The 27,150-nt window shown below is 39.5% G+C and overlaps 1 protein-coding gene across 1 annotated transcript in view; it reads right to left on the minus strand.

Annotated features, from left to right (window-relative positions):
* Positions 1 to 27,150, minus strand: part of nek10 (NIMA-related kinase 10) — a 180,869-nt gene that overhangs the window by 37,020 nt on the left and 116,699 nt on the right. Inside the window, exons 20-25 of the mRNA XM_048608532.1 lie at positions 19,577 to 19,652; positions 17,205 to 17,334; positions 11,939 to 12,009; positions 6,365 to 6,578; positions 5,099 to 5,282; positions 4,611 to 4,697 (exon numbers count right to left, since the gene is read on the minus strand). Coding sequence (XP_048464489.1) covers positions 4,611 to 4,697; positions 5,099 to 5,282; positions 6,365 to 6,578; positions 11,939 to 12,009; positions 17,205 to 17,334; positions 19,577 to 19,652 — 762 coding nt within the window. The remainder of the gene's footprint in view (positions 1 to 4,610; positions 4,698 to 5,098; positions 5,283 to 6,364; positions 6,579 to 11,938; positions 12,010 to 17,204; positions 17,335 to 19,576; positions 19,653 to 27,150) is intronic.

The raw sequence follows: 27,150 nt of genomic DNA on the forward strand, positions 1-27,150 counted from the left end.
CCACCCTCTGTGTGAAAAAGTTGCCCCTTAGGTCCCTTTTATATCTCCCCTCTCACCGTAAACCTATGCCCTCTAGTTGTGGACTTCCCCACCCTGGGGAAAAGACCTCGCCTATTTACCCTAACCATGCCCCTTGTGATTTTCCAAATCTTTATAAGGTCAGCCCTCAGCCTTCAACGCTCCAGGGAAAGTAGCCCCAGCCTATTCAACCTGTCCCTATAGCTCACGCCCTCCAACCCTGGCAACATCCTCAGAAATCTTTTCTGAACATTTTCTAGTTTCTCAAGGTCAAACATCAGATGCTAAAATCCAATGTTGGCAATGTAGAACAAAAAGTCCTCGTAAGCACAAACAATATCCAGCTATGATAGATCACTTCCAGAAATGTGCAGAAGTAGAATGCAATTTCAGAGCAGGAAAAGCTACTCATGGAAAAATGGTAATGCTATAGAATTACAACCATTAGAAAAAAATACTCAAGACATTCCACACAAATTGATAATTCACCAAACTGAGTTTGACAGAACTGACCCATCATTAATTTTAAGCTTGGCAAAGGGGCAAGTGTTACTGTCTCATCAGATTAAATAACATGTCCGAGGAATATGAAATTACATAATTCAGATGGAATAACTTCCAACATTAAAGATATACTGCAAGTAACACTGAAACATAGAGTGCAATAGAGTTGAAAATACATACTTAAATCACAATCAACAATTATCATGTTTGCATCACTTAACCACAACATCCTTGAAATAGCAGAAGCAGTTCAATGTGTTCCAAGGAATAAACCGTGTGGGCCAATCAGTCAACAGTAACCAGCAGAAGATTTCTTTGAGCTTCCTCGATTTATAATTGAGCCCAAAATCAAAGAGAAAGAATCTACTGAGATTATCTACTATGGCATAAACAAAATGTTTCACATGGCCAAGGAGAACCCGTAGCCAACAAGTCAACATCAACAGCATCTCAAAATCATAAACAGCTTTCTCTTGTATGGGTGAAGACTGGTAATTCCAGCTTCCAGTTGAGAAGTTGTCTTGGAAAGGATCCATCGGGACAATTAGGCATTGCCATGTTAGAGCAAAGGTTTGGTGAGCAATGTGGTGGCCAGAAATCTCAAAAGAGATTGAAGATCTCACAACTTATTGTGGAATCTGTAACAACAGTTTTGTCAGGACTGCAATGTTAATATCAAGTAAGGTCAATCAGGAATACCTGAGGTCAAATGGAAATAGGGGACAGGTGAAGGCTATATTAATTAAAGGATAACTGGATAATATCCTAGATGTATATGAGGAACAAGTAATCAGTTTGTTGAGGTTTTGTGATGTGTAAGTTGGAATAAAACTCTTGACTAGAAAACTATATGCTTGGACCCTGCCTAATCAACCTTTTACCTCTGGTATTTAATAGTAGTAGGAAAAGATGGTTAGCAGTTTATAAGTCAAAAGATTTAAAACTAAACATTTTGCTAACCAGAGTACTTTGGAGAAATGTTCAGAGAGAGGAGTCAATCAAAATCTGAAGTATTTGGGATGATTATCCACCCATTTTCTGAAAGTGAACTTTAGGACCAGTAGTAAAATGAAGGAACCATGTGATATTGAGTTACTTCTTTGCTAAATAAGAAACAAGGTTTGTTCTTTTATTCATTTGTGAGATGTCAGCTGGCTACTTTTATTGCCCTTACAGATGCCTCTGAAAATGTGGTGATGGGCTGACTTCTTGAATCACTGCAGTCCAGTTTTTTTTAATAGGTAGACCCACAATGGCCTTAGGGAGGGTGTTCCAGGATTTTGACCCAGCAACACTGAAGGAATGGTGATATAGTTCCAAGTCAGGATCATCAATGGACTGGAGGAGAATTTTGAGTTGCTGGCATTTGCATGTTGCTGCTGACCTTGTCCTTCTAGATGGTAGTGGTTATGGGTTTGGAAGTTGCTGCTGAGGGACCCTTGGTGAATTTCTTCAGCTCATCTTGTAAATGGTGCATACTGCTGCTACTGAGTATCAGTAGTGGAGGGAATGGATGTTTATGGATGTGGTGCCAAACAAACAGGCTGCTTTTTCCTGGATGTTGTCAAGCTTGAATATTGTTGGAGCTGTACTCATCCTGGCAAACATGGAGTATTCAATCAAACTGCTGACTTGTGCCTTGTAGATGGTGGACAGGCTTTGGGTAAGCAGGGATGAATTACTCACTGCAGGATTCCAAGTTTGTGATCTACTCTTTAGCCACAGTGTTTATATAGCTAGTCCAGTTCAGTTTCTAGTTGATGATGAGCCCCAAGTGGGGAATTTAGCGATGGTAATGCCATCAAATATAACATCAAATATTTAGATTGTCTCTCATTAGAGATGGTCATTCCCTGGCACTTGTGTGCCATGTATGTTAATTTTCAGGCCAAATCTGGTTATTGTCCAGGTCTTGCTAAGTATGGCCTTGGGTATTTTACCACCATTCAAAAGCAGGAAGTTTTTTTTTCAGATTTCAAGACTGATGACTTGGACATAAATGAAAATTTGGACAAATTATTAACTTTTATAGATTAAGTTGATTAATTAAATGATTAACTAAATGGTTATGTAGCATGGTCATATTTTGACAAATTCAGGGAGAGTGTAGATTGTTCCTAAGGAGGGTACAATAAAAGGATTCAGTAGATTGCGTGCAAATTATTTTGAAAATCCCCCATCTGTGCTGCCATTTAGACAGATTTCTAGTTTTGACAGTAGTTAAATTTGCAGATAAACTCATACTGCTAAAAAATGTTGGGAGAACTAAAACATTCCTTGGTGATGCTTAGAACCATATGTTACGTAAATATGAAAAGTATTTTCATTGAATAGTAAAGTTTCTATAGAGCTCCTAAATGTGATCAAATAGTAATTAATGGAATGTGTCAATTTGAATAACAGTTAACAAAAAGTCTATGACCCACCATCAAATGGAATTGGGAACAACACACCTTTAGTGCGACAGAATTGAACACATTGATTTGATATTAATGAATATTCCAGTGAAAGAAAAGTGCTGATGTGACTTATAATGTGATAGTCTTCTCTTGTAGTATACTTGTGTCCTGGCTTGTGATTTGATTCAAGAAAACTGAATAGTTTGACTACCACCTGAGAAACTGGAACCTTGTAACGGAGGATAAACAAAGATTTTGAGGTAGAGACCACCCCTAATCATCCCCTTTTTTGATCTTTCAATAAGATCACCTGCAAGTTAAGAATGTGTAATATAATATTGGCTTACAAAGTAAGCATGGCTTGTTTGGTGTGACATATGAGGGTGCATGGTGAAGCAGCATTGTAGAATCGGTTTTATAAATAAGAGAGGATGTCATATTGTGACAGACTTCAGTTGAGAGAGAGACAGAGAGAAAGAGGGGAATTTTAAGAGAGTAAGGGACTTAAGAGTTTGAATTTTTCAGCTGCATATTTGTAATAAAGAGATTTTTTTGACTTGAATCATCTCTGACTTGTTACTTCCACATGCTCCGCTTTAGCTAATATGGTAACATACATAATGCCTTTATCCTGACCAATACACAATAACTACTGTTATCATTTGCAAATTGTTGAGTAACTATGTAAGTATCTGTCCAGGTTCATATTGCTTTTATTTAACCTATTTTTCTACTCAACCTGTTCAGAGATGTTATCACACACCTCTGGAGCAGGTGGGACTTGAACCCAGTCTAGGGGTATGGACACTCATCCTGCAACACAAGAGGGCCCTGCTTATGTTTTAGGAGTGATGAACAAAGACATTGCAGATGTGTTCACTAAATTAAGCACAGCATCAGCCTGTTTAATGTCACTAACATTATGACAGTAATCAATGTTTTCAGGTGCATTCAGCAGATGTACCTGCATTTGTCATTCCAATTAAAGCCAACAGCATAAAATATAGATGTATACCCATCTGCTGATACCCATGCACATACCATGTACCACTGACAATTGCCAAATGTATATGTGCACACACGCACACCAACAACAATTTATTGAAAATTCAAGTTTACTTTGCCAGTTTATTTATGTGAACACTGTAAAACACTATTTTCACAATATACCAGTTTATTAATCATTAATTGGTATTTCAAGTAATGTACCACCAATTATTGCTGACTGCACATGTACATTCACATGTGCACAATAATAAACTGATTTTTGAAAATTAAAAGAAAATTTGTACTTTGTTTAACAGTTAATGCAACCCAATATACTGGTTCATTAAAATAGTATAACTAGTTGATAATTGTAACTAAGTTTACAAGAAATATTGCTGCTAATGCACATGCTTCTTGGTGCCAGCAACCACTGCCTATCTACAGTATGCTTCGATAGCATGGCTGAAAGCTACATAACTGAATTCTGCACTAAAGTACTCTAGAAATATATTTCCAGCAAGAGAAAGTCTGAACTAAGAGCAGAATTTGTAAAATCACTTCTTAATTACGTACCCACCTTACAAAAATTATATGAATTCCAGAATCTATTTGTGTCCTGCTATGATAGATAGGCATACGCACTTTTAAAATAAAAGTAAACACATGGAGATAGATGCTTTTTTTTTAAACCACTACACTTACCCAGAGTAGAATTCTTTATGGGGCTTGGACTGGAACTGCTGAAGTGATCTGAAATGTTCAACTCATCATCCATTTCTAGACATATATCTACAGAACAACAGAAAGTAACACTGACACATTTTAAACTGAAGACATATTAAAAGGCCAGTGTTACAATAATAAGTTCATGGATTTTGTATCAGTTACCAATGAAATAAAAATTCATGTTAAAACCATTTAATTGTTTTACAATTCCAATCCTTAAGGATACTGTCAGAGTAGATCACAACTACAGTCAATGTAAATTATCACATTCTAATTGTGTACAAAATTTCTGAAATATTATGACTATTCACATTTTCAAAATGTCAGAAATAATTACAATATAAAATACATTTGACCAACTTATTTGTATTATTAATTCTGTATTAAATAACATTATTAACATGCTAATCATTTACTGCAGTACATCATCTCTACCTTTTTAATGTTAAGAAGTTCAGTTATACCTTTTTCTGTGTTCTCAGCAGAATTAATGTTCTCAATAAATACTGCATCATTCAGTCTCTCATCCCCATCTTTATTATGCTGTGTGTGTGTGTCATCTAATGGGCTGTCATTGGTTTCTGATGATTCACTCTTCATGCTGGCTGTTCCACTGCTGCCTCCAAGACTTGACTTATCATAATGGTCCTTTAATGCAAGAAAGTAAACTTTACTGTAGAAGATAATTCACCATTTCAACTGCAGAATTTCCTACATAATATTGCAATTATATACTGCATCTTAATTGCTGTGGAAGATACTCAAAAGGTCAATGCACAATGCGCCAATAAAAATGTAACTCATACTTGCCTGGTCAGTGGAATCAATGAAAATTCCTATAGAGTGACATTAAATTCAGAACAGTATAGTCAACTTTTGTGGAGATATTCTTGGGCTGGCCTATATGTTTCACATTGTTGCTCATGTACAGAGAAGGCCAATCAAAAAAAGGAGAATGTGGTGACGAGTGCGAAAAAACCTCAATAGGCTGAGATCTGAACATCACATAGTTGCCAGCAGCTGGTGATAGAACCAAAATGAGCAAAGAATTTTCATGGTCTCAACCTCACCAATTTAACTTTTGAAGATGCATTTTTCGATAAGAACACTGGTGAGAGTGACCACTGTACAGGCCTGTTTAAACCAAGCTCCGGCTTCACATCGAGAACACCCTCCACTTTCCTGTGCAGCACTACCAGCATGGGTAGTTGGATTGATTAAGAACACATTTAGATATTGAAAATTGGTCACCCATAAGGTAATATGGCTTAAAAGCATTGGAATTGCATTACATTGCATATGGCTCAGTATGTTCCATATACCTCCATTACTATTCTGCCATATGGCCAATTGTGGTTCAGTTAAATATGTGGAAAAGCATGTTGAGAACAATAGCACGTGTATCTGAAAATGCGGGCCAATCTGGTGAAGCTACCAGTTAAAGAGTGACTGTACCATGTATTAGATAAACAGTACAATCAAGAGTACAATCTCACAATTGATCAGAGTAGAGAATAATTAACACCATTGTTTGGAACATGAGTGTCAGCTAGTTGATTATCTTTCAGATTTAAGTCTGGTGACAAAAAAATGCTCAGAACGTACAAGTCAAAGAAAGAACAGACACCATACAAAAAGAGGTCATGAATGAATATTTCTTCTAATTCTACACTGAATCCAGTAGACTACAACTTATATAACATTCCAACAAATAAAACTAAAATGCTTACTTGTGATAGCATGGAGATCTGATGATGGTAATTCATTACATTCCTGTTAGCTTCTATGAAATACCTCTGTGTGCGTCTTCTCTCCCGATCAAGCTTCTTCTCCATTGTTATCTGCATTGTGCATAAGTTATCCATGTATTTCATCATAATATCTGAAATCATTGCACTTACTTCCACAACGTCTGGTCGTTCTTCTGAATCAGGGGTCAAACACCTGTGGGGATAGATAAATATATATACAAAACAAAATTCAGCTTCTAAATAAAAATGCCACGACTTTTAAGGTTGCACATATTCAACTGAATACATACATATGAATATACACAGATCATGTAATTCCAGTGCCACATGACATGCTGCAGAAGCCTGTATTGATGCTGAGAAATCCTCACAGAAAATGTTGAATATAGTGATAATATACAGTATTGGCATCACGTAGTAAAAGTGCCTGGTAGGGACAATTTAAATTCACAAAATCTGCATTTCTTTGACGATTCATGGCATGAAATTGCTTTAAAACTAACCGTGGACACATTTCCATTGTTCAAAAGATTTTATACCTACCTGTTGAAAATGCAATAAAAATTATAAATTACAGATATAAGAGACAGAAGTTGTGGTAATATCACAACAGCTGCAAGTCCTATCTCCCTTTGAAACAGGTTGTAAGATGTAATAACTGCACCTGTCTTTTCACAAGAAAATTAGATATTCTGGTCTGACTTGTCTTGAGCACTTCAAAATCCAGCATGACCAGTATGTTCAGTTCCAAGTACTACAGGTTTTATTTACTGATTTTACCCTCTAGGATAATGTTGTGGCCTTGATCTGTGCTGTCACCATTCTATGATTCCACTTTCTAGTGGTAGAGAAACCTTCAAGAATTCATCCTTATACACTTGATTTCCATGTAATCATTCCTTTATCCTCTCCTCACAGTAAATGCTGCCCATTCTATTGCCACACACTTAACTCTAGTCTTTCTCTCTTAGATCTCCAATATCTTCTCCTATTCCAGTTCATGCAGCAATCACAGGTCCACAACCCCTCCTGACCTCAATGCAGAATCTTTTGGGGTCTGAGTGACGAGGGTTGTGACTGAATCAGATGAGAAGTCTGATGGGGCCCACCTCAACATTGGGAACGAGTCACACCACCTTGTATGCTTTTCACAAGCAGCGTGCCAAGATTCTTGTTAAACAACAGTGAGATGCCGATACTTGGGGATTAACGCTGGATTAATGCTTGTTAAACACCTTGCTCATGATACAGCTCATCTCATTAATATTCAATTACCCATTTTACCAAGCTCCCAAACAAGCTTGATGTCAAGAATATTCAACAAGGAAACTACAGTGCATACCTGGTAGATTCAACTCGCCATTTGCTCTGAATGACAAGTACATTGCCTATGACCAAACTGCCGTCAAGGGCATGGCTGTTAGTACTACTGCACGTGGGGAAAGGTGGTGAGCTGTTCTGATGGACTGAGGAGGCAGCACATTGGGCATACAGATGAGTGGTGTGGGAGGTTATCGAGAGTGAGTGAAGGAAGTTAGTGCATGCAGTAGTGAGATTGGCAGAGCATGAGCCTTTGTGGGAAATGGCAGAGTTAGAGTAAGTGTGAGGTGGCAGAGAGAAGAGTGTGTCACTTACACTGGTGGAACAGGTCACTGATCTTCCTGTGGCACTGCTGGACATTTCTCCACACCCTAGAGACAACCCTGGCCCAGGTGGCAACGTGGCACCAGGCTGGCAGGGTCTTATGGCATGGCCCCTTTCCCCTCCGGAAAGAGGATGTTTTTCATCTAGACCACCTCCAGATCTCCCTCAGAGATTCACACTGCCATTTTCATTTTCTTGCCAAGTTCTGACTCTGACAATGCCAGTGCTCACCTAGGTTCCTTTTAACAATGGTGCAGATTCAAAGGATGCTAGTCTTTTGACAGATACCCACTGACCAACAAATTGGTTTAGGAACAATGTGTTACTGGATAGGACAGAAATTGGACATAAGAGATGCCGTAGGGTAGACTGGTAATTAATTAGGTGAATTTGGTAAGATATGGTAAGAAAGTTCAATGAGTCTTGGGGCAACAAATCCTCCAAAAGCACAGACTTGTGCAAAACACAAAAGTTCCAGCCTTTGGTGTCCAATCTAAACAATCCAGATTCTCTCTCATGCCTTGCAACAGAATTTATTTAACAGTGCACTGACTACTGGTGGACACATTTCCACATTACTAATTTTTATTGGCTTAGAGCCTAAGGTTTAGCCTGATAGTTTATTTTAAAGAGACTCCTCTAGCTGGAGTACAGAATACAGTTTGTCTAAATATTGGGGAATAAAAGACACACATAGCACAAAGTCTTGAGGGAGCGGCCCATAATGATGAACTAGAGAAAATACAAGCATAAAAACAAAAAACATAACCTTCATTTCTACAGAAAGAGGTGCTCTTGAACCAAATGTATCACTGAGGAGACAATGGCAAAACTTTGTAGCAACTGATCGTGTAAATTGGAAATGGCTAAGACATGACTCATCTGACAAACCCAAATGTAGGTCCTCAGGTGGTGACTTGTGTATATGGATGGTTCACCTATTTCTGGCTAGTGAGAGGTAGTATATACTGAAGATGTATGAGGCTGCCTAATATAGTACGCATGTGACAAGGCAGATCCAGCAAATTGTGAGGAGGATAGGAAGTGGTCATGGCAGTAAATGGTTCCAACATAAAACATTAAATAGTTAATGGAGGACTTAAATGCTTCCCAGTTTCTTTAAGGGGGAAAAAAAAGAATACTGCCTGTACACATTTTGAAGCCAGCAGCAATTGTTAAATATATGAAGCTTTTATTTGTTTATGAGATGTGTGCATCACTAGTAAAGTGAGCATTTATCACCCATTGCTAGCTACCCTCTTGAGTTACTGCAATCTGTGTGGTGAAAGTTGTCTCACAGTGCTATTTGGGTTTTATTTTCTGGATTTTGACCTGGTGACAATGAATGGATTGTAATGCTTTCAAGTCAAGATGGTGCATGGCTTGAAGAGTAAATTGGTGGTGGTGATGTTCTAATTCAGCTGCAGTTCCTGTCTTCAAGATGGTATCTTTGATACAGAACATGCTGTTACAGGTTTGAGAGTTGCTGGAAAACATCTTGTTGACTGTAGACTGTGACAGAGAGGGCTAATGTTTAAAGCAATGGGTAGGGTCTCATCAGGCAGGCTGCTTTGTCCAGGATGGTGTTAAGCTTTTTAAGCACTGTTGGAGCTGCAGTCATCTGCAGAGTATTTCATCACAATCCTAGCATGTCTTGCATACTTCAGAATGGAGGACTGGTTTGACCAGTATGTTTCTGGGCCATTTCATACAGCAGTTAAGATTTTACTATTTTAGTCATTCACTGCATATGTCACTGGCAAGGCCAACATCTAATTGCCCTTGCTGCAGTTCATGGTGAACACACTGTTGTTAGGAACAGAGTTCCAGAATCATGACCCAGCAGCATCAAAGGAATTGCAAAAAAGTTACAAGTCAGGATGATGTATGGCTTGGAGAAGTAGTTGCAGGTGGTGGCATTTCCATTCAGTTGCTGTTCTTGGCCTTCCAGATCTTTCAAGGTTTGTTTGGAAGGTGCTATGCAAAGGCTGTTTGCGAGCTGCTGCAGTGCATCTTGTAGATGTACATATTTCAGTCACTGAGCATTGATGGTGAAGGGAGTGAAAGTTGAAAGTGGTGGATGACTGTCAATCAAGTTTCTTGAGCATTGCTGGAGTTGCCAGCATTCAGGCAAGTGGAGAATACTCTGTCATTTTTTGGACTTCTGCCCGGTAGGTGGTAGACAGGATTAGGAAAGTTAGGAGTAAAGAGTCTGCCATATTACAATAGATCTTGAGTCACACTGATGTCAAAAATGATTAAAGCAGCAGTTTGGAGATAGCAAGAACTGCAGATGCTGGAGTCAGAGACAACATTGTATGGAGCTGGAGGAACACAGCAGGTCAGGCAGCATCAGAGGAGTATGAAAGTCAACGTTTCAGGTCAGGACCCTTCTTCAGAACTCTAAAGCAGCAGTTTATCCAGGTCATGAGTGAAGCAGGATTTATTGCAGGTTCTTAAAGTGTAGGCCTAAATGCTGGAGAAGCTAGTCATATGTAACATTGAGAGATAGTATGAACTGCAGATGCTGGAGTCAGAGATAACACAGTGTGGAGTTGGAGGAACACAGCAGGCCAGGCAGCATCAGAGGAACAGGAAAGTTGATGTTGAAGAAGGGTCCCGACCCGAAATATCAACTTTCCTGCTCCTCTGATGGTACCTGGCCTGCTGTGTTCCTCCAGCTCCACACTGTGTTATCATATGTAACATTGATGTGTATAGATTGCTTAAGGAGAAGGGGCTGGCAGTGCTGTGTCACAAGTCATGAGTGTGATGGAAAATTCCCCACTTGCTTGGATGAGTGTGGCTCCAACAACACCCAAGGAGCTTGATACCGTTCAGGACAAAGAATACACCACATCCATAAATAACTAGATCGTCCACCACCAATGCTCATTAGCAGCAGTGTGTACTATCTACACGAAGCTCTGCATAAATTCACCAAGGATCCTTAGAGAGCACTTTCCAAATCCATGACTGCTACTATCTAGATGGGCAAGGACAGCAAATACACAGGAACACTACCATCTGCAATTTCCTCTGCAAGCCACTTGCCATCCAGACTTGGAAATATAACTTCATACCTTCAGAATTGTTGGCTCAAAATCCTGAAATTCCTTTTTTAACAGCATAGTGGGTCTATGTCTCACGGACTGTAGCTGTTCAAGATGGTAGCTTCTCAAGGGCTATTAAGGATTGACAATAAATGCTGGCCCAGCCAGTGACAGCCACATTCCGTGAGTGAATAAACAGAAAAAAGGTGCACCAACAATTAGAAAAACAAACGATATACTGATATTTATTGAAAAGGGTTTGGTGAACAAGAGTGAAGAAGTCTTACTGCAATTGTTCTGGGTCTTGGTAATTTCACATCTGGAAGATACTGTTTCCAGTTTTGATACTCTTACCCAAGGAAGAATATCTTGCCATGGAGACAAGGTGATAAAGGTTCACCAGACTGAATCCTAGGATGGGGCCATTGTCAAATACCAAGAGTTTGAGTAGGCTGGGCCTATACTTCTTATAATTTAGAAGAATAATTACTGATCTCATTCAAACAAAGAAAATTTTGATAAAGTAGGTACTGGGTGGATACTTTACCTGGCTTGAAAATCTAGAACCACATGCAAAAGTTTCAGAACAAGGGGTTGACCATTTAGGAATGAGATGAAGAGAAACTATTTTGCCCGAACAGTTATGGATCTTTAAAATTTCTTACAAGAGGGCTGTGGATGCTCAATTTTCCCATACGTTTGGGACAGAGATTGAAAGATTTCTGGATACTAACCTACAGATGAGAAGGTACAGCTGAGGTAAAAGATCAGTCACAACCACATTGAATGATGGAGATGGCTAGAAGGGAAGAATAGACAGCTTCCATTCTTATTTCTTATGGCCTTATGCTCTTACCTTTTAATAGTTTCGAAAACTTTGTGAGAATAGAGTCCTTCTGGTACTGGTTCATAGGCTGCTTCTACAATCTGTTAAAAATAAAGTTCAGAAAATTATTCATAGGGAAGGGAAAGCCAAAAGAAATCTTTTTGTCTACTGTCAATATTAACCCTACGTACTTAGGAACTGTTGCAACAACCAACAGAAACAAAAGACAGGAATAGCTTACAGAAGCCCCTAATAGATTTATAGAATTATAGAATCATAGAATGGTAACAGCACAGAAGAGGGCCATTTGACATGTCATCCCCCTCCTGGCAAATCTGAAAATATTGCTGACATTATGTACCTTTAAATAACTTCCCACTGAAAAGTTTTCTGCTAGAAATCCTGGGCACTGAGTGGAACTAAATGTCCTCCATACTACTTTGCTGAAAAAATGACTTTTAAACTATGCTTCACACAATGGGTCAGATTCAGCCATCAGTGACAAAGCAATGGTGATCCCCACTGACCTTAATGAGAGCTGCCTGTAACATTCTAGCAATTTCTGTGGCATGTATCTTCCCTTTTCCACTGTTAGTTTAAATCTTGTGCCAAGTCAAGAGGATCTCTGTGAATGCAGCAGTAGTGCTATCAACAGGGTCAGCAGCAAAATGCATTTAGGTATTTGCTGGGGGAAATAAAGTACTGTAGCCCCCCACAGTGTCCACCTCTCTCTAAAGACATCAACAGCATTGATAGGCACTGCATGCGCCATTTACAAGGGCACCCGGTCACAAACATAACCACAGAAGAGGGGCAGACAGTCAGCAGAGATGACCCCCTCCACATTCTTGGATCTGCTTTATTTTTCTATCCAGCAGTGCTATTACATTCATCTGAGCGAACTTCCCACCACCAAAATCACCATGACCTTTTTTTGCATTTTTGTTTAACTAGTAACCACTAGCAATAAAACACCCTTGTAGCCGATTAAATATTTATAAGCAAAGCCCATTATGGGCAATGCAAACCATCAAAAGTGAGGGAGTCATAGGGAGAGAGGGAAGGGACTATATCAAAATGGAGTTGGAGGGGTAAATAAAGCACTGCATCCCCCATGGTGCCCCCCTCTCTCTCTAAAAGCATTGAGAGTGTTGGTGGACACTATTTCTCCCTCTCCAATGAAACCGGGCTTGAAAGAAACCATGGAAAAGGGGCAGACAATCAGCAGAGATGACCTCCTCCATAGCCCTGTGTATGTGTTTATTTTAATTTAACCTATTTTTCTAATCAACTTGTTCAGCAATATTATTACCCACCCCTGGAGCAGGTGGGACTTGAACCTGGGCCTCCTGGGCCAGGAACTCATACGTTAATTAGTGATTCCCCATGGGCCTTACAGGGGTTATCACAGCTTCATTTACTGCTTTCAGTTTAGCAATTAATTTATTTCTACCGGCTATTGCTGTGATTGTAGAAATGTTTGGTTATTTCCAGAACTGTTCAAAATAACTGTAGTATGCAGGCAGAGTGTGGCAAGAGTTAAAAGATTTTGTTCTAACTTTGCAGATTCTGCATATACCAGTTGTTCCCGGAGATGGGATAGTTTGTTTCCCTCTTACCCTAAGGGATATCAAGAAGAATGAGTAGAAGCAACATTCAGCAGAATGAAAACGGGAGATGCTGGAAAATCTCAGCAGGTCTGGCAGCATCTGTGAAGAGAAAATCAGAGTTAATGTTTCGGGTCTGGTGACTCTTCCCCAGACCCTTCCTCACTGGACCCGAAATGTTAACTCCGATTTTCTCTTCACAGATGCCGCCAGACCTGTTGAGCTTTACCAGCAACTTCTGTTTTTGTTCCTGATTTACAGCATCTGCAGTTCTTTTGGTTTTTATTGAGCAGAATGAATTGTTGGAAGAAACTGAAGGAAAAAGAGCTGGGGGCCATGTTGCATTGTTTAATGGTCTTTTCATTTCTCTTTATTATGTCATTATGATATTATTGTAATCTGTTTATGATGCTTATTTTCTTTTTTTATGCCAATGCCAATTTGCAAAGTTTGACTTTTAATTCTGTCCAAAAAATTGTCAAGGTGTAATTCTTAAATAATGTGGTAAAACAATCAGTACAAAAGTACAAAGTTGTTATATATTTCAGAAACTTAAAAGTGATCTGTTTGACATCCAGTGCAGAAAAAGATGAAGACATAGTAGTGTGATTTATATTACATGTTGAATTTCTTTTAAAAAGTCATTATGTCGAGAAGTGAATTAATAGGTTAACTGTATGTATCAATACTCCAGAATATTGTTGTATTATATATGATAGTTGGTATGTAAACATACCTTTAAGAGACATGCTTGTGATATCATTATCACACCATAATATGTGAACTGAGGGTGCAAAGGTCTGAGACTCTATCTTAATTTGGGCCACTTGAAGCATAACAAGCTGATGGAAGCATGGCTACTCTTCGTAACCGAATAGCTTAATGTTAACCCAGAGAAAGATATGCCTGTGAATATTTGAATAATATTTGAATATTCGAGCTGCAAATAAATTTCTGAAAGGTCTTTCAATACCACATTCCCCATGCCCTGGTTTCTTATGTTATTGGGGATATTAAGCATTGCCACATCAGTTATAGATTGCTGGAAACAAAACGCATATCATCGTGGTAGTGGTGGTATATTGGGTACACATGTGCAGGAAATCTGGTTCCAGATCACAGAACAAAATGCAGGTGACCAGCAAGAAAATGCCAAAAACACTGCAAGAAAGGCAAGTGTTAAGTAAGTGTAAAAATGCAAATATATCAGTGGTTTATATTTAACTAATTAAAAGGCAATTTTCAAAACATAAAATCTTTCCAAATTTCATTCATAACGTTGATGGTATGAAGCAATCATTAGCTTTGATTTTTTCATTCACTTGTGGAATGTGAGCATTGCTGGCTGAGCCAACATTTACTGCTATCCCTACTTGTCCTTGAGAAGGTGTTGGTGGTGAGCTGCCTTCTTAAACCACTGCAGTCCTGTGCTATATGTAGACCCACAATGCCCTTTGGGAGAGAATTCCAGATTTTGACCCAACAGCTGTGAAGGAATGGGCAATGTATCTCCAAGTCAGGACAGTGAGTGGCTTGAAGGGGCACTTGCAGGTGGTGTTGTTCCCATCTATCCAGAGCCCTTGTCCTTCTAGAAAGTAGTGGTCACTTGGGGTTTTGAAGGTTCTGTCAAAGGATCTTTGGTGAATTTCTGCAGTGCATTTTGCAGATAGCACACACTGCTGCTACTGACTGTTGGTGGTTGAGTGACTGAATGTTTACAGATGTCAGGTCAAACAAGCATACTGTTTTGTCCTGGATTGTGTCAAGCCTCTTGTGTGTGTTTGGAGCTGCACTCATCCAGGCAGGTGGGGAGTTTTCCATCACACTCCTGACTTGTGCCTTGTAGATGTTGGACAGTCAGAAGTTGAGTTACTTGCTACAGTGTTACTGACCTCTGATAGCCTCTGCTACTGTAGCCACAATGTTTATAGGCCTAGTCCAGTTCAGTTTCTGGTTAATGGTAAGCACCAGGACGATGATCATGAGGGAATCCAGTGATGGCAATGCTATTGAATGTCAAGGAGTCATAATTACACTCTCTGTTATTGAAAATGATAATTGTATGGCACTTGTGTGGCGTGAATGTTACATGTTATTTGTCACTTGTCTGCCGAAACCTGGATATTGTCCACGTCTTGCTGAATTTGAAGATGGACTGCTTCAGTGCTCGAGGAGTTGTGAATGGTGCTGAATATTGTGCAATCATCAGTGAACTTCCCACTTCTGACCTTATACTGGAGAGGAGGTCATTGCTGAAGCAGCTGAAGATGGTTGAGCCAAAGACACTACCCTGAAGAACCCCTGCAGAAATTTCCTGGAGCTCAGATGAATGACCTCCAACAACCTCAACTATCTTCCTTTATGCCAGGTATGGCTCCAATCAATGGAAAGTTTGCCCCTGATTCCCATTGACTCCAGTTTTGCTAGGGCTCCTTGATGTCACACTTTATCAAATACAACTTTGATGTTAAGGGCAGTTACTCTCACCTCTGGAGTTCAGCCCTTTCACCCATATTTAGACCAAGGTTGATATGAGGTCAGAAGCTGAGTAGGCTTGGCAAGTGCTGCTTGATAGCACAGTCAATTTCATCATTTTGCTGATGATCAAGAGTGGACTGATAGGGTGGTAACTGCTTAGGTTGGATTTATCCATTGTGTTGTGAACAGGACACATCTGAGTGACCACACATCTGCATTTCCTTAACCACTTCCATCTGTAGTTGTTTGGTATAAGGGACTGGCTTCTTCGTCCTGTGCCTGGGAATCAGCAAAGGAAGAGTTAGAGAACTAAAACGTCAGTGTGGAGGGCATCCTTCCAACATTGTGTTTCCATTCTTGTGGTCACTGAAACATTGGGAATCAATCTGGGACTGAATCACTTTATCACTTACTGAGGTTCCTTCAAATAGAAACCTTCCATTGACAGGTATGGATTTTCATCACAGCTGCACTCCTTTATTGGTTGGGAAACCCAGAGACTGGACAATGCTAATGCCATGGCCGAGTTAATCGAAAATTGTAAAGCCCACTACTGTGATGGTAGGGCTTTCAACCCCACAGCCAGCACCTTCATTGTGACCAGGTCAGCTCCATGAAAATTCTGCCCAAAGAGTGGAAGGCAAATCAAATGCAAAAAGTATAGTTTAATAAGTCAAGTATGAGGATATAGTTCTTGGGTTAAACAACCTGTGGAGAAATGTCTTTAAAAATCTAGAAAGTGAAAGATTTTAGCAGATAAGCTAGGTAAACATTTTAGTAAAGATAAATAAAATAATCTGAAACAGGAACATGTTGGTACATGGCACATTGAACACACATTATGTCCTGTACCCATTTGGACAAACACAAGAATGCTAAGTTTCAAATGATGGAATTTATATCACACGTCAAAGGGTGCTCATGGGTTGCTATTGATGAGAAACAGGGAAATGGAAGAAGGAAGCAAGAAAGCAAGGAATAAATTTGACTGTATAGAATCTTTCACACACCCAGGAGATCCCAAAGTGTTTTAAAGGTATTATAAGTATATCTTAAAGATACATTTATAAATTGGTTGCTGAGTTCATCATATTTCAAATTCAGAGATGTCACATCAGCTGAAAGATTTAACTTTTCATTTGCTACTTGATTCTATATTAAATTACAAAACAGTTTTCTCATAATTCTGAGAGACTGCTTAATATTCCTACCTTTGTTGCCAAGGAGAGCATGTTACTACTGTAAAAAGGAGGATTTAAAGTCGCCATTTGATACAGAATGCATCCTGCTGCCCAAATATCTGCCTTCTCTCCATAAGGTTCGCTCTTCACTATTTCTGGACTGAATGGAATCATTAGTAGACAATAAGTTAAAAGTGTACACAAGTGAATTTATTACCATTACAAATCACGCCCACAATCCCTCACTCCCCCATTTCCCCCATCCCACCAAATGTAGTCTGTTCAATTTTGTAGCATTGTGGATCTGCCAAAAAGAGATAATATAAGTTCTATGGCCAAGGTCCATCATCAGTGTTGCTATGTATGTATTCAGATACATAAAATTAAAAGTGCAATCTTGCGCTGCATTTTGGAGATCTTCAGGACATGAAAAAGCAAGCTCTTTTGTTTTACTACAGTTACCTATTGGTAATCCTATCTGAGATTTGTTTGCTATTTTGATATTCTCTCATTTGTGTGCAGCCCCGCTCACCAAAATAAACTTTTATTGAAATGAGTTGAATGCTAAAATAAACAAAACTGTGGAAGCTGGAATATGAAATTTAAAAAAAACAGAATTTGCTAGAGAAACTCAGCAGGTCTAGAAGCATCTGAAGAGACAGAGCACAGTTAAAGTTTTGGGTCCAGTGACCCTCTTTGGTTTACAGACCTGGGTGACGATATATTTTTTGTCTGTATTGAGCCTCTCTCTTTATTCCTTTCATTTCAAATTACTTCAAAACAAATGTAAGTTGAGTTGAATTTTATGCATATTCCTTTGTAGAACTAAAATTGAAAACAGGAACCAGCCAGCAGGTGACCAACTTGCTTAAAGACAAGCATAAGTTTACTAATATCTCAAATTTGTAACATAATTGGTAACTGCTGTGTAATAGGGTAACTAAGAACTTACAAATCAATCACCTGACAGTTTAGACATGAACCAAAGACTAAAGCAGGTGTCCAAATACAATGTGTCAGATTTTCCAGGGAGGAACAATCTCACACAGAATCCACTCACGTCACCGTCAGAAATGTAGAGACATACTTTCATTCTGACAGTTCTATCACAGCACAGAATTATCAGAGGAAGGAAAACACAGCAGTCAGCTGTTGTATTCTGAAATGTAAAGGTCCTAACAACCACTTTGACAGCTATTGTCAGAGATCGAGTATGTCAGGGATGTGTAATGTTCGGACGCTGGGAGGATAAGGTGCCATATGGGTATAGTGTAGGGTGTCAGGAAAGCAGGATGTCAGTTTGGTAGGATGCCATCTGGGGTAGTGTGCCAGCTACAGGTGTGCAGAATGTTGTGAGAAGAGGAGGGAAGTGGATAGTGCGCCGGGCATGAGGTGGCCCAGGGACCCAATAAGTGATGCAGTTATAGGAAGGTCAGGGTGAGTGGGAGAAATCATGGAGGGGGTGGGTGTTGGTTTGGCAGTGGGGCTTGATTCAGGTCCGGCAGGGAGATGGGAATATGTGGTCAGATCCAGTGGCAGGGGAGTCGGGTTGGGTGTAATGGTGGGGTGCAATGTTGGTTTGACACATGGGGGTATTCAGGGGTTGGGTCGGGTCTGGTGGGGTTGGGTCAGCTCCAGCGTAGGAAACGGTTGAGGAGTTTGGACGGTTTTGACCAGAGACGAGGCAGGATGGTTGGGTTTGTGGTGTTGGATGGAAAGAGTTGGGTCTAACAGAGGGGAATCAGGTGCTGATAAGGGTGGGATTTTGGGTCTGAGGGGTGTGTCATGACCCAGAGGAGTTGTCGGGTGCCTGGAGGGGAGGGGACATTGGGTTCCAGTGGGTATCGGGGGTGTTGTGTCCCAGAGGGAGGTTGTGTCAGGGTCTGGGGTCCGTAAGGGGTCTGGGTTTGGTGTAGTTAGGTGTGTGTGAGGTAAATATGAAGTCAGTTGAATAGTTACTTTACGAGTCAGACTGTATAATTAACAGCCTAAATTATCCCGAATAGCTATTTTACTTAATTTGGTCAGGACCCTCCAAATTCTCTGATTTAAATGGAAACTTCCTAGGTGTGGTGGAATTGCCTAGCGGAATCTTCAATTCCCCTGGCAATTCATTTGGAGAGTCTTATGATTGGGATTTCACAGGATCCGCATGTGCAACTCCCATCTACACTGGAATAATGAATGTCTGGCTAGCAGAAAATCCGTATGAAATTCAAGTCAATGTGAATTAATTATTAAATTTAATAGAATGAATAGATCACAATTATATTAAACTTGATTTTCAAAATAATTTGCAGTAAGCCAGCTCTAGAACATATTATATTTTGTGAAACACAGTCATCCTGTAGTTTATCAAGATCCAAACAAAGGTGTTAGTTAAATTCCAGCCTTATACTTACCAGGAATATAGTATAGTCCCAACAACTGAAGTCATTTTGCTGTTTTCTTGTTTCTGTTTTGCAAGGCCAAAATCAGCTACAATTGAAAACAAGCAGTGAGTAACTATAATAACAGCATGGTACACAAAAACAATTACTAATTGTATTGGGTGCTTCAATTTATTGCATGAATTGTGTCAAAACTATTGTATCACTGTATTATGTAGAAGTGCTGGAAACTGTGCTCATGAAAATTAAAGTTAACCATAAGTAAAACATGCCTTTCTGAAATTGTTCTGTCTAAGCAAGGTTTGAAGTTAATTTGAAAATAAAGACAGAACCTACAATATAAGAAAGCATTATGTGAAATAGATTATTCTAGAGGCTCTTCAATAACCACATCAAGGTTACATATATTTCCATTGGGATCCAGCACATATGTTCCAAAGTTAATTTTTGATTTGCAGCGCAATCAGACCAATTTCCCTATTCTATCGACTGAAAAGTCAGAAGAGCTACAAGGTATCTGGCTACATTTGGTTATTGAGGCAGAATTCAGGAGATTTCCCAACTCACCAAATGCACTGTGGTAAAGTGCATACTGAAATGTGTGATTTTTATTCCATGGTGGATGGTGGGAAGATAGATTCCATCTCACAGATCCTGGAAGGTGAGGGTTTGCAGTCACAGGGGTGGGTGAGTGCTAAGGTGTCTTTCTTTGAAATGTTGTTCGGCCCTCTAGCTCTCACCCTCACACCTCTTCATCCCTCCACCCACTCTACAGGCCAACCCACTGCCAAATCACTCATCACTCTGCATCATTGCCTCTCATACCCTTCATGCCATTAAATAGTCTTCATCTATGACCAAGATCCCTTGGGCCCTCATATCAACACAATGCCAACTCATGCCTACCAGTCACCCCACAGGCCTTTCACAACACCCATACCAACTCATGTTTTCCAACCACATCCAGAATCTCTCATATCCTCCACATAAACACAATGATAACTCATATCTCCCTTTACATTTCATACCAACTCAATGCTAACTCACGTCTTTCACCCAATACAACATACTTGTTTGTGAAAACAGCATTTAAAAACGCTTTTAAATCTATTAAAATTATAAATATTTTATAGAAACAACTACATCCATTCAAAACCCACATGAAAGACAGCTAATCTGTACACAAAACTTTTAAATCATTAATCAAACTATGAGTTCAGAAGCCCACACTAAGATAATTGTAGCTTTTTAAACTCAGCAAAGCATTCATAATGACATAATACTAGCTCTCATTAGCAATTAACTCGATTGAAACTTCACAAATAGATGCCACTGAGGTTTTTTCTAATCTACACCTTTTAATCAAAGCAGTCTAGTACAGGGTTTTGTTTAATTCTCACTAACAGCTGTATTATTTTTAGTCAAAGTTTAAACTACAGGGAATTTAAAAAGAACTTTAAATCATGACAGTGGTACAGACCTTACCCATTCTTTAAGCATGTTTATGGCTACTCCATCAATTCATAACTCCCACACTATGGGCAAAGGCCCAAGCAACAGCTAAAATGTCACCTTGTTTAACTTACGAGTGAGATAAATTCTCCTACTGAATTAGGTATCCCCCCTTTATGTTTATGCTCTGCTCTCTTTCCCTTACTGGCAAAATTGGATCTGTTTAAAATGAAGGCAGAATTTCCACATTGAGATCCCAGGTAGCATTCCCGAAAATCTGAAAATCTTCCCAAATCCACAAAAATGTGACCCTCTACAGTTTTAATGATGTGCACTAGTGATCAAATGTCATTAAGAATAGAAGTTAAAGTTGTATTAAATCAAAGGAAATGGTTTATAATGTGGCCAGGAAAAGTGGTAAACCAGAGAGTTGGAACAAATTTGGAATCAACAGAGGATGACCAAGGAACTCATAATGGGAAAAGAGAATATGAATGGAAGCTAATGAGATATGCTAAGGTAGGCAATGAAAGCTTCTTTTGGATAGAACATAAAGGCTGTGAATACTTAAACACCACTTTTGTGAGCATGCAAAGAGACCCTCGATGTAATTACAAAGCAACGAAAAACACTAGAAAGCATCTGCTCAGATGTGATCCAAGGCCTAACAAAGTGGAGTTGCAGCCTGGAGCTAATGAAGAGGAGCTTCTCCTTCCCATCCTTGGCTGCCAGTCCTTCACCTCATTTACCCTGCCACCCAGCCCCCTCCAGTCACTGCACTGTCTGACATTGAGCTCTTCCAGTAACAAGAGGCCTTGGGCTGGGGCTGCTGCTGCATTGGTGTCCCTTTTTTCAATTGCTCTTACTGACTAACTCCGTTTTCAGATTTCGGATATGCAGCAATAGCTAGGCATGGCCTCCCAGATTGAGGAAGGCAGTGAAGGAGGGCAGCTGAAGAGATGACATCACTGTGGGGAAGCTCCCCTTTGTCAGTCCCAACATCTCTGGCCTCATGAGTCTCCTCGTTTCATGAGCCACATCCTTTGTCTCTCCATCAGCCCAGTCTCCTCCTCAACCTCTTCCTCCTTCTCTACCAGTGAGAAGGGGAGCAACATCAGCAGTGCATGTGAAGTTGCAACAACCTCAGTACAAATGGCACTATATACGGAGTGTGATGATGACAATTGTCATACACAGTTGCTTCAGGAGCCTGTTGTGGCCAGTTGATGTCACAGCCCACACCTGCACATGCTTGGGGGCCATTTTGTGTTAAGGATAATCACTTGGAAAAGGAAAAAGGACAAGTAAGGACAGGCATAGAAAGGAGAATTTATAATGGAGAATAGGAAAATTAAAAAAGACAGTTACTTTGTGTCTTTATCCAAGGAGAAAAATCAGAAAATCTCCTAGAAATGTCAGGAAACAATGGCCCTTGCAAAACTGAGGAAATGAAAGAAATTAGTATCAATAAAGAAGTCGGACTTGGTTGAAGGACAATAAATCCCTTGGACCAAATGGACTACATCCTACAATGTAGAAGGAGGTGACTATGCAGATAATAAATTTATTGGCAGTTATCTTTCAAAGTTCCCTAGATTCTGGAAAGGTTCCTGTGGTGTGAAAAGTAACAAATGCAGTCCCACTGATTAAGACAAGAAGGAAAGATAAAAATGGAAAAAGACCTTGGCTATTCAACCTAATTATGCCCCTCATGATTTTAAAAACTTCTATAAGGTCACCCCTCAGCCTCCGACACTCCAGGGAAAATAGCGCTAGTCTATTCAGCCTCCCCCTACAGCTCAAACTTCCAACTCTGGCAACATCTTTGTACATCTTTTCTGAACCCTTTCAGGTTTCACAACATCCTTCTATAGTACGGAGACCAGAATTGAATGCAATATTCCAAAAGTGGCCTTACCAATATCCTGTACAGCCGCAACATGACCTTCCAGCTCCTATACTCAATGCACAGACAAATAAAGACAAGCATACCAAATTCCTTTTCCATTATCTTGTCTACCTGCAACTTTATTTTCAAGGAACTATGAACTGGCACTCCTAGGTCTCTTTGTTCAGCAACATTCCCCAGGACCTTACCATTAACTGTATATGTCCTGCCCTGATTTGCCTTTCCAAAATGCAGCACCTCACATTTATCTAAATTAAACTCCATCTGCCACTTCTCAGCGCACCAGCCCTTCTGGTCAAGGTCCCGTTGTAGTCTGAGGTAACCTTCTTAGCTGCCCACTGCACCACCAATTTCTGTGTCATCTGCAAACTTAACTAACCGTACCACCTGTGCTCACATCCAAATCATTTATATAAATGACAAAAAATATTTGGCAAATGTTTCTGGCGAAAGTAAGGCAAATATTGGAATCTATTATGAAGGCTGTGATAACTAGACATTTAAAAAATAATAATAAAATTGGATGGAGTCAAAATTCATTTATAAAAGGTAAATCATGCATGCCAAAGCTTTTGGAGTCTTTTTTTCAGGGTGTTGAGATGGTTGTGCCAAAATTTCCAGAAGGCTTTTGATAAGGTCCTAAACAGAGGTTAGTAAACAAAATTAGAGGCCATAGGATTAGGGGTAATATATTGGCATGGCTTGATAGTTAGTTAAGTCAGAAAACAGATGGTAAGAATAAATGGTTCATTTTCAGGATTACTAGCGTGCACTGCAAGAATTAGTGCTTGTGCCACAGCTGTTAATAATCTATATCCAATGTTTGTATGTGGGGACCAAATGAAATATTGCCAAATTTTCTGATGACACAAACTAGATAGAGATTTAAACTTTAACGATGATGGAGGTAGCTTCAAGGGGATTTAGACAGACCAAGTGAATGAAAAGGATATTGCGTATGTAATTTAAATAACTGTGAAGTTACAGTAGACAAAACAGAAATACAGAATATTTCTTACATGGCAAGAGGTTGGGATATCTTAATATCCAAACAAAGGAACTGGGGAAACTTGTGCAACAAAGGTTCACCAAACTAATTCTTGGATGGCAGGATTGTCTGTTGAGGAAAGACTGAGAAAAAAGACTCTATATTCTCTTCATTTTTGAAAAATAAAATCTAATTGAAACATACAAAATTGTTGCAGTTTGGGTGTAGATAGAATTTTCCCCCACTGGTGACATTACAATCAGGGGACATCACCTCTGAATAAGCCATTTCATACTGACTTGAAGAGGAATTTCCTCACTTAGATAGTAACAAATCTTTGGAATTTTCTACACCAGAGGACTGCGTTAACCCAACAATTGAGCAAGTTCAAGGCAGAAATTGATAGATTTCTGGATACTATGACCCCAAACAGGATGGAGTTGCATGGAAAACTGGTGCTGAGGTAAATGATCAGCTGCAATCTAATTAACAGACTGAATGGCCTACTCATGTTCTTACGTTCCTTCTGACATTCTTAAATAGCTTGTGTGGTGATAGCTAAAGGCTAACAGGTGTACTTACAGCTAAATCTGCCAGTGAAACCAGCATTACAATTCAGTCACACAAGGAGTAATAGAGATTGCCTGGGGCAGTTTTGGAGTGTTCTGAAATTTTTTAACATTCAGAAATCGTTTGTGTATTTTCATGAGGTGTTTTACCGTAACAAACCTGAACACGTTGCCAAATTCTTCCTCTCTAGCTCTTTCTACATTGTGGATACATGACATCAAGGATCATCTTCCTCAAATCTGTGAAACCTTTTAAATTACACCTAGCCTGCTGCATAATGGAGATTTCCAAGCTGCTGCTGAGATAGTGGTGTTTCTGTAGTTTTGCATCATTTGAACATTAATAGAATGAAAACCCTTTCGTTCATTAGACCACAGGGTTTACATAAGGAGCCCTGATACCTACGTGTGTGCCATGATATTTTGGAAGTCTGCTATGCTATGACTGTTGCATGTTCTGTCCAGGTGATACTCTTTCCACAGACATGATATCAAAGCTATTTCAAAACTGTGAGCCTGATTTTAACTTTAAAATGATGTTCGTGTCCCATAAGTGTCAGGCAATGTCTGTATCCAACAAAAGAGCATCTAACCCTCACCTCCTTGACTATTATTGATGAAGTTCCCTCTACCAACATCCAGTGAGTTATCATAGATCAGAAACTGAACTGGAATAGCCATATAATTAATGTGGCTACAAGAGCAGGTCAGAAGCTAGGAATCCTACCACAACTAATTCATCTCCTAACTCTTCAAAGCCTGACCCCATCTATAAGGTACAGGTTAGGAGCGTGATGGAATATGATGAACACATGGAAAAGGAACAAGAGTAGGCCACTCAGCCCTTTGAACCTGCTCCGCAATTCCAGAACATTATGGCTGTACATTCCTGGACAGCCCTGATATTCTTTCACCTCCTTGTTATTCAAGAATCTCTCCAGCTCCACTCTAAAAATATTTAAAGATTCTGCATCCACTGCCTTTTGAGAATAGGAATTCCAAAGACTCTCAATCCTCTGAGAGAAAGTAAAGTTTCCTTATCTCTGTTTTAAGCAGGAGACCCCTTATTTTTAAACTATGACCCGACTCCTAGATTTTGCCAGAAGAGGAAACATCTTTTCAACATCCATCCATTCGTGACCCTCAGGATTGTATATGTTTCAATTAAGTCACCTCTGACTCTTCTAAAGTCCAGAAGATACAGGCCTAGCCTGTCTAGCCTTTCATCATAAGACAATCCACTCATTTCAGGTATTAGTCTGGTCAACTTTCTCTGAACTGCTTCCAATGCAGTAACATTCTTCCATACGCACAGTGACTAATACTGTTCAAAGTACTCCAGATGTGGTCTCATCAATGCCCTGTATAACTGAAGCATAACCTCCTTACTCTTGCATTCAATTCCCCTTGTAATAAATTGTAACATTCTATTAGTTTTCCTGATTACTTGCACTACCTGCATATTAGCCTGGATACCCAGGTCTCTCTGCATAGCAGAGCTCTGCAATCTCTCACCACTCAGATAATTTTTTTTTAACATTATTTACATTAAAATGGGAAATTTCACACTTTCCTACATTGTTCGGCATTTGTCAGTTTGTCAGATCTTTGTTCATACACTTAACCTATTTATATCCACGTGCAGACTCCTTATGTCCTCTTCACAACCCACTTTCCCACCTAATGTTATATCATCAGCAAATTTAGATATCATGCTTTTGGTTCATTCATCTAAATCATTTATATAAATTGTAAAGAGTTCAGGCCCCAGTGCTGACCCCTGTAGCACACACTCATGGTGCTCTAAATAAAAAACAGCTGCGGATGCTGTAAATCAGGAACAAAAACAAAGTTGCTGGAAAACCTCAGCAGGTCTGGCAGCATCTATGAAGGAAAAAAACAAGTTAACGTTTCAGATCCAGTGACCCTTCCTCAGAACTGAGACGCACCATTATTCTGCCAATTTCATGTTCTGAGGAAGGGTTACCAGACCCAAAACATTCACTCTGTTTTTTCCTTCACAGATGCTGCCAAACCTGCTGAGCTTTTCCAACAACTTTGTTTTTGATCATGATGTTTTGCCAGCCTGAAAAAGACCCATTTATTTCTACTATCTGTTTCATGTTAGCAGCCAATCTTGTACCATGCCAATATGTCAACTCCACACTATGAGTTTTTTATTCTGCAATAACCTTTGATGTGGCACCTTATCATTTTTTTCTGGAAATCTGAATGCAATACATCCATTGGTTCTCCTTTATCTACAGCAGAAGTTACTTCTTCAAAAACTCCAATTACTTAAACATAATGTCCCTTTGACAAAACCATGTTAGCTTTGCCTTGAACTTATTCAAGTGTCCTGTTATAACATCTTAATAATAGTTTCTAACACTTTCCCCATGACAGATATTAAGCTAACTGGCCAATTATTTCCTGTTTTCAGCCTCCCTATCTTTAAGAATAAAAATGAAGCTTCCCTGAATCTAATGATTTTTGTAAAATTATAACCAATGCATCAACTATTCCACTAGCTACTTCTTTTAAGGCCCATAAAATCCGTCAGGACCTGGGGAACTGATGAGCACAGTCAAAGAGCATTCAAGAAGCTTGACACCATCCAGGACAGATATATCCAACTGATTGGCACCAGAAACATTCAGTCCCTCCA

The sequence above is a fragment of the Rhincodon typus genome, chromosome 2 (assembly GCF_021869965.1).
Source record: "Rhincodon typus isolate 14 chromosome 2, sRhiTyp1.1, whole genome shotgun sequence".
Taxonomy (NCBI): domain Eukaryota; kingdom Metazoa; phylum Chordata; class Chondrichthyes; order Orectolobiformes; family Rhincodontidae; genus Rhincodon; species Rhincodon typus.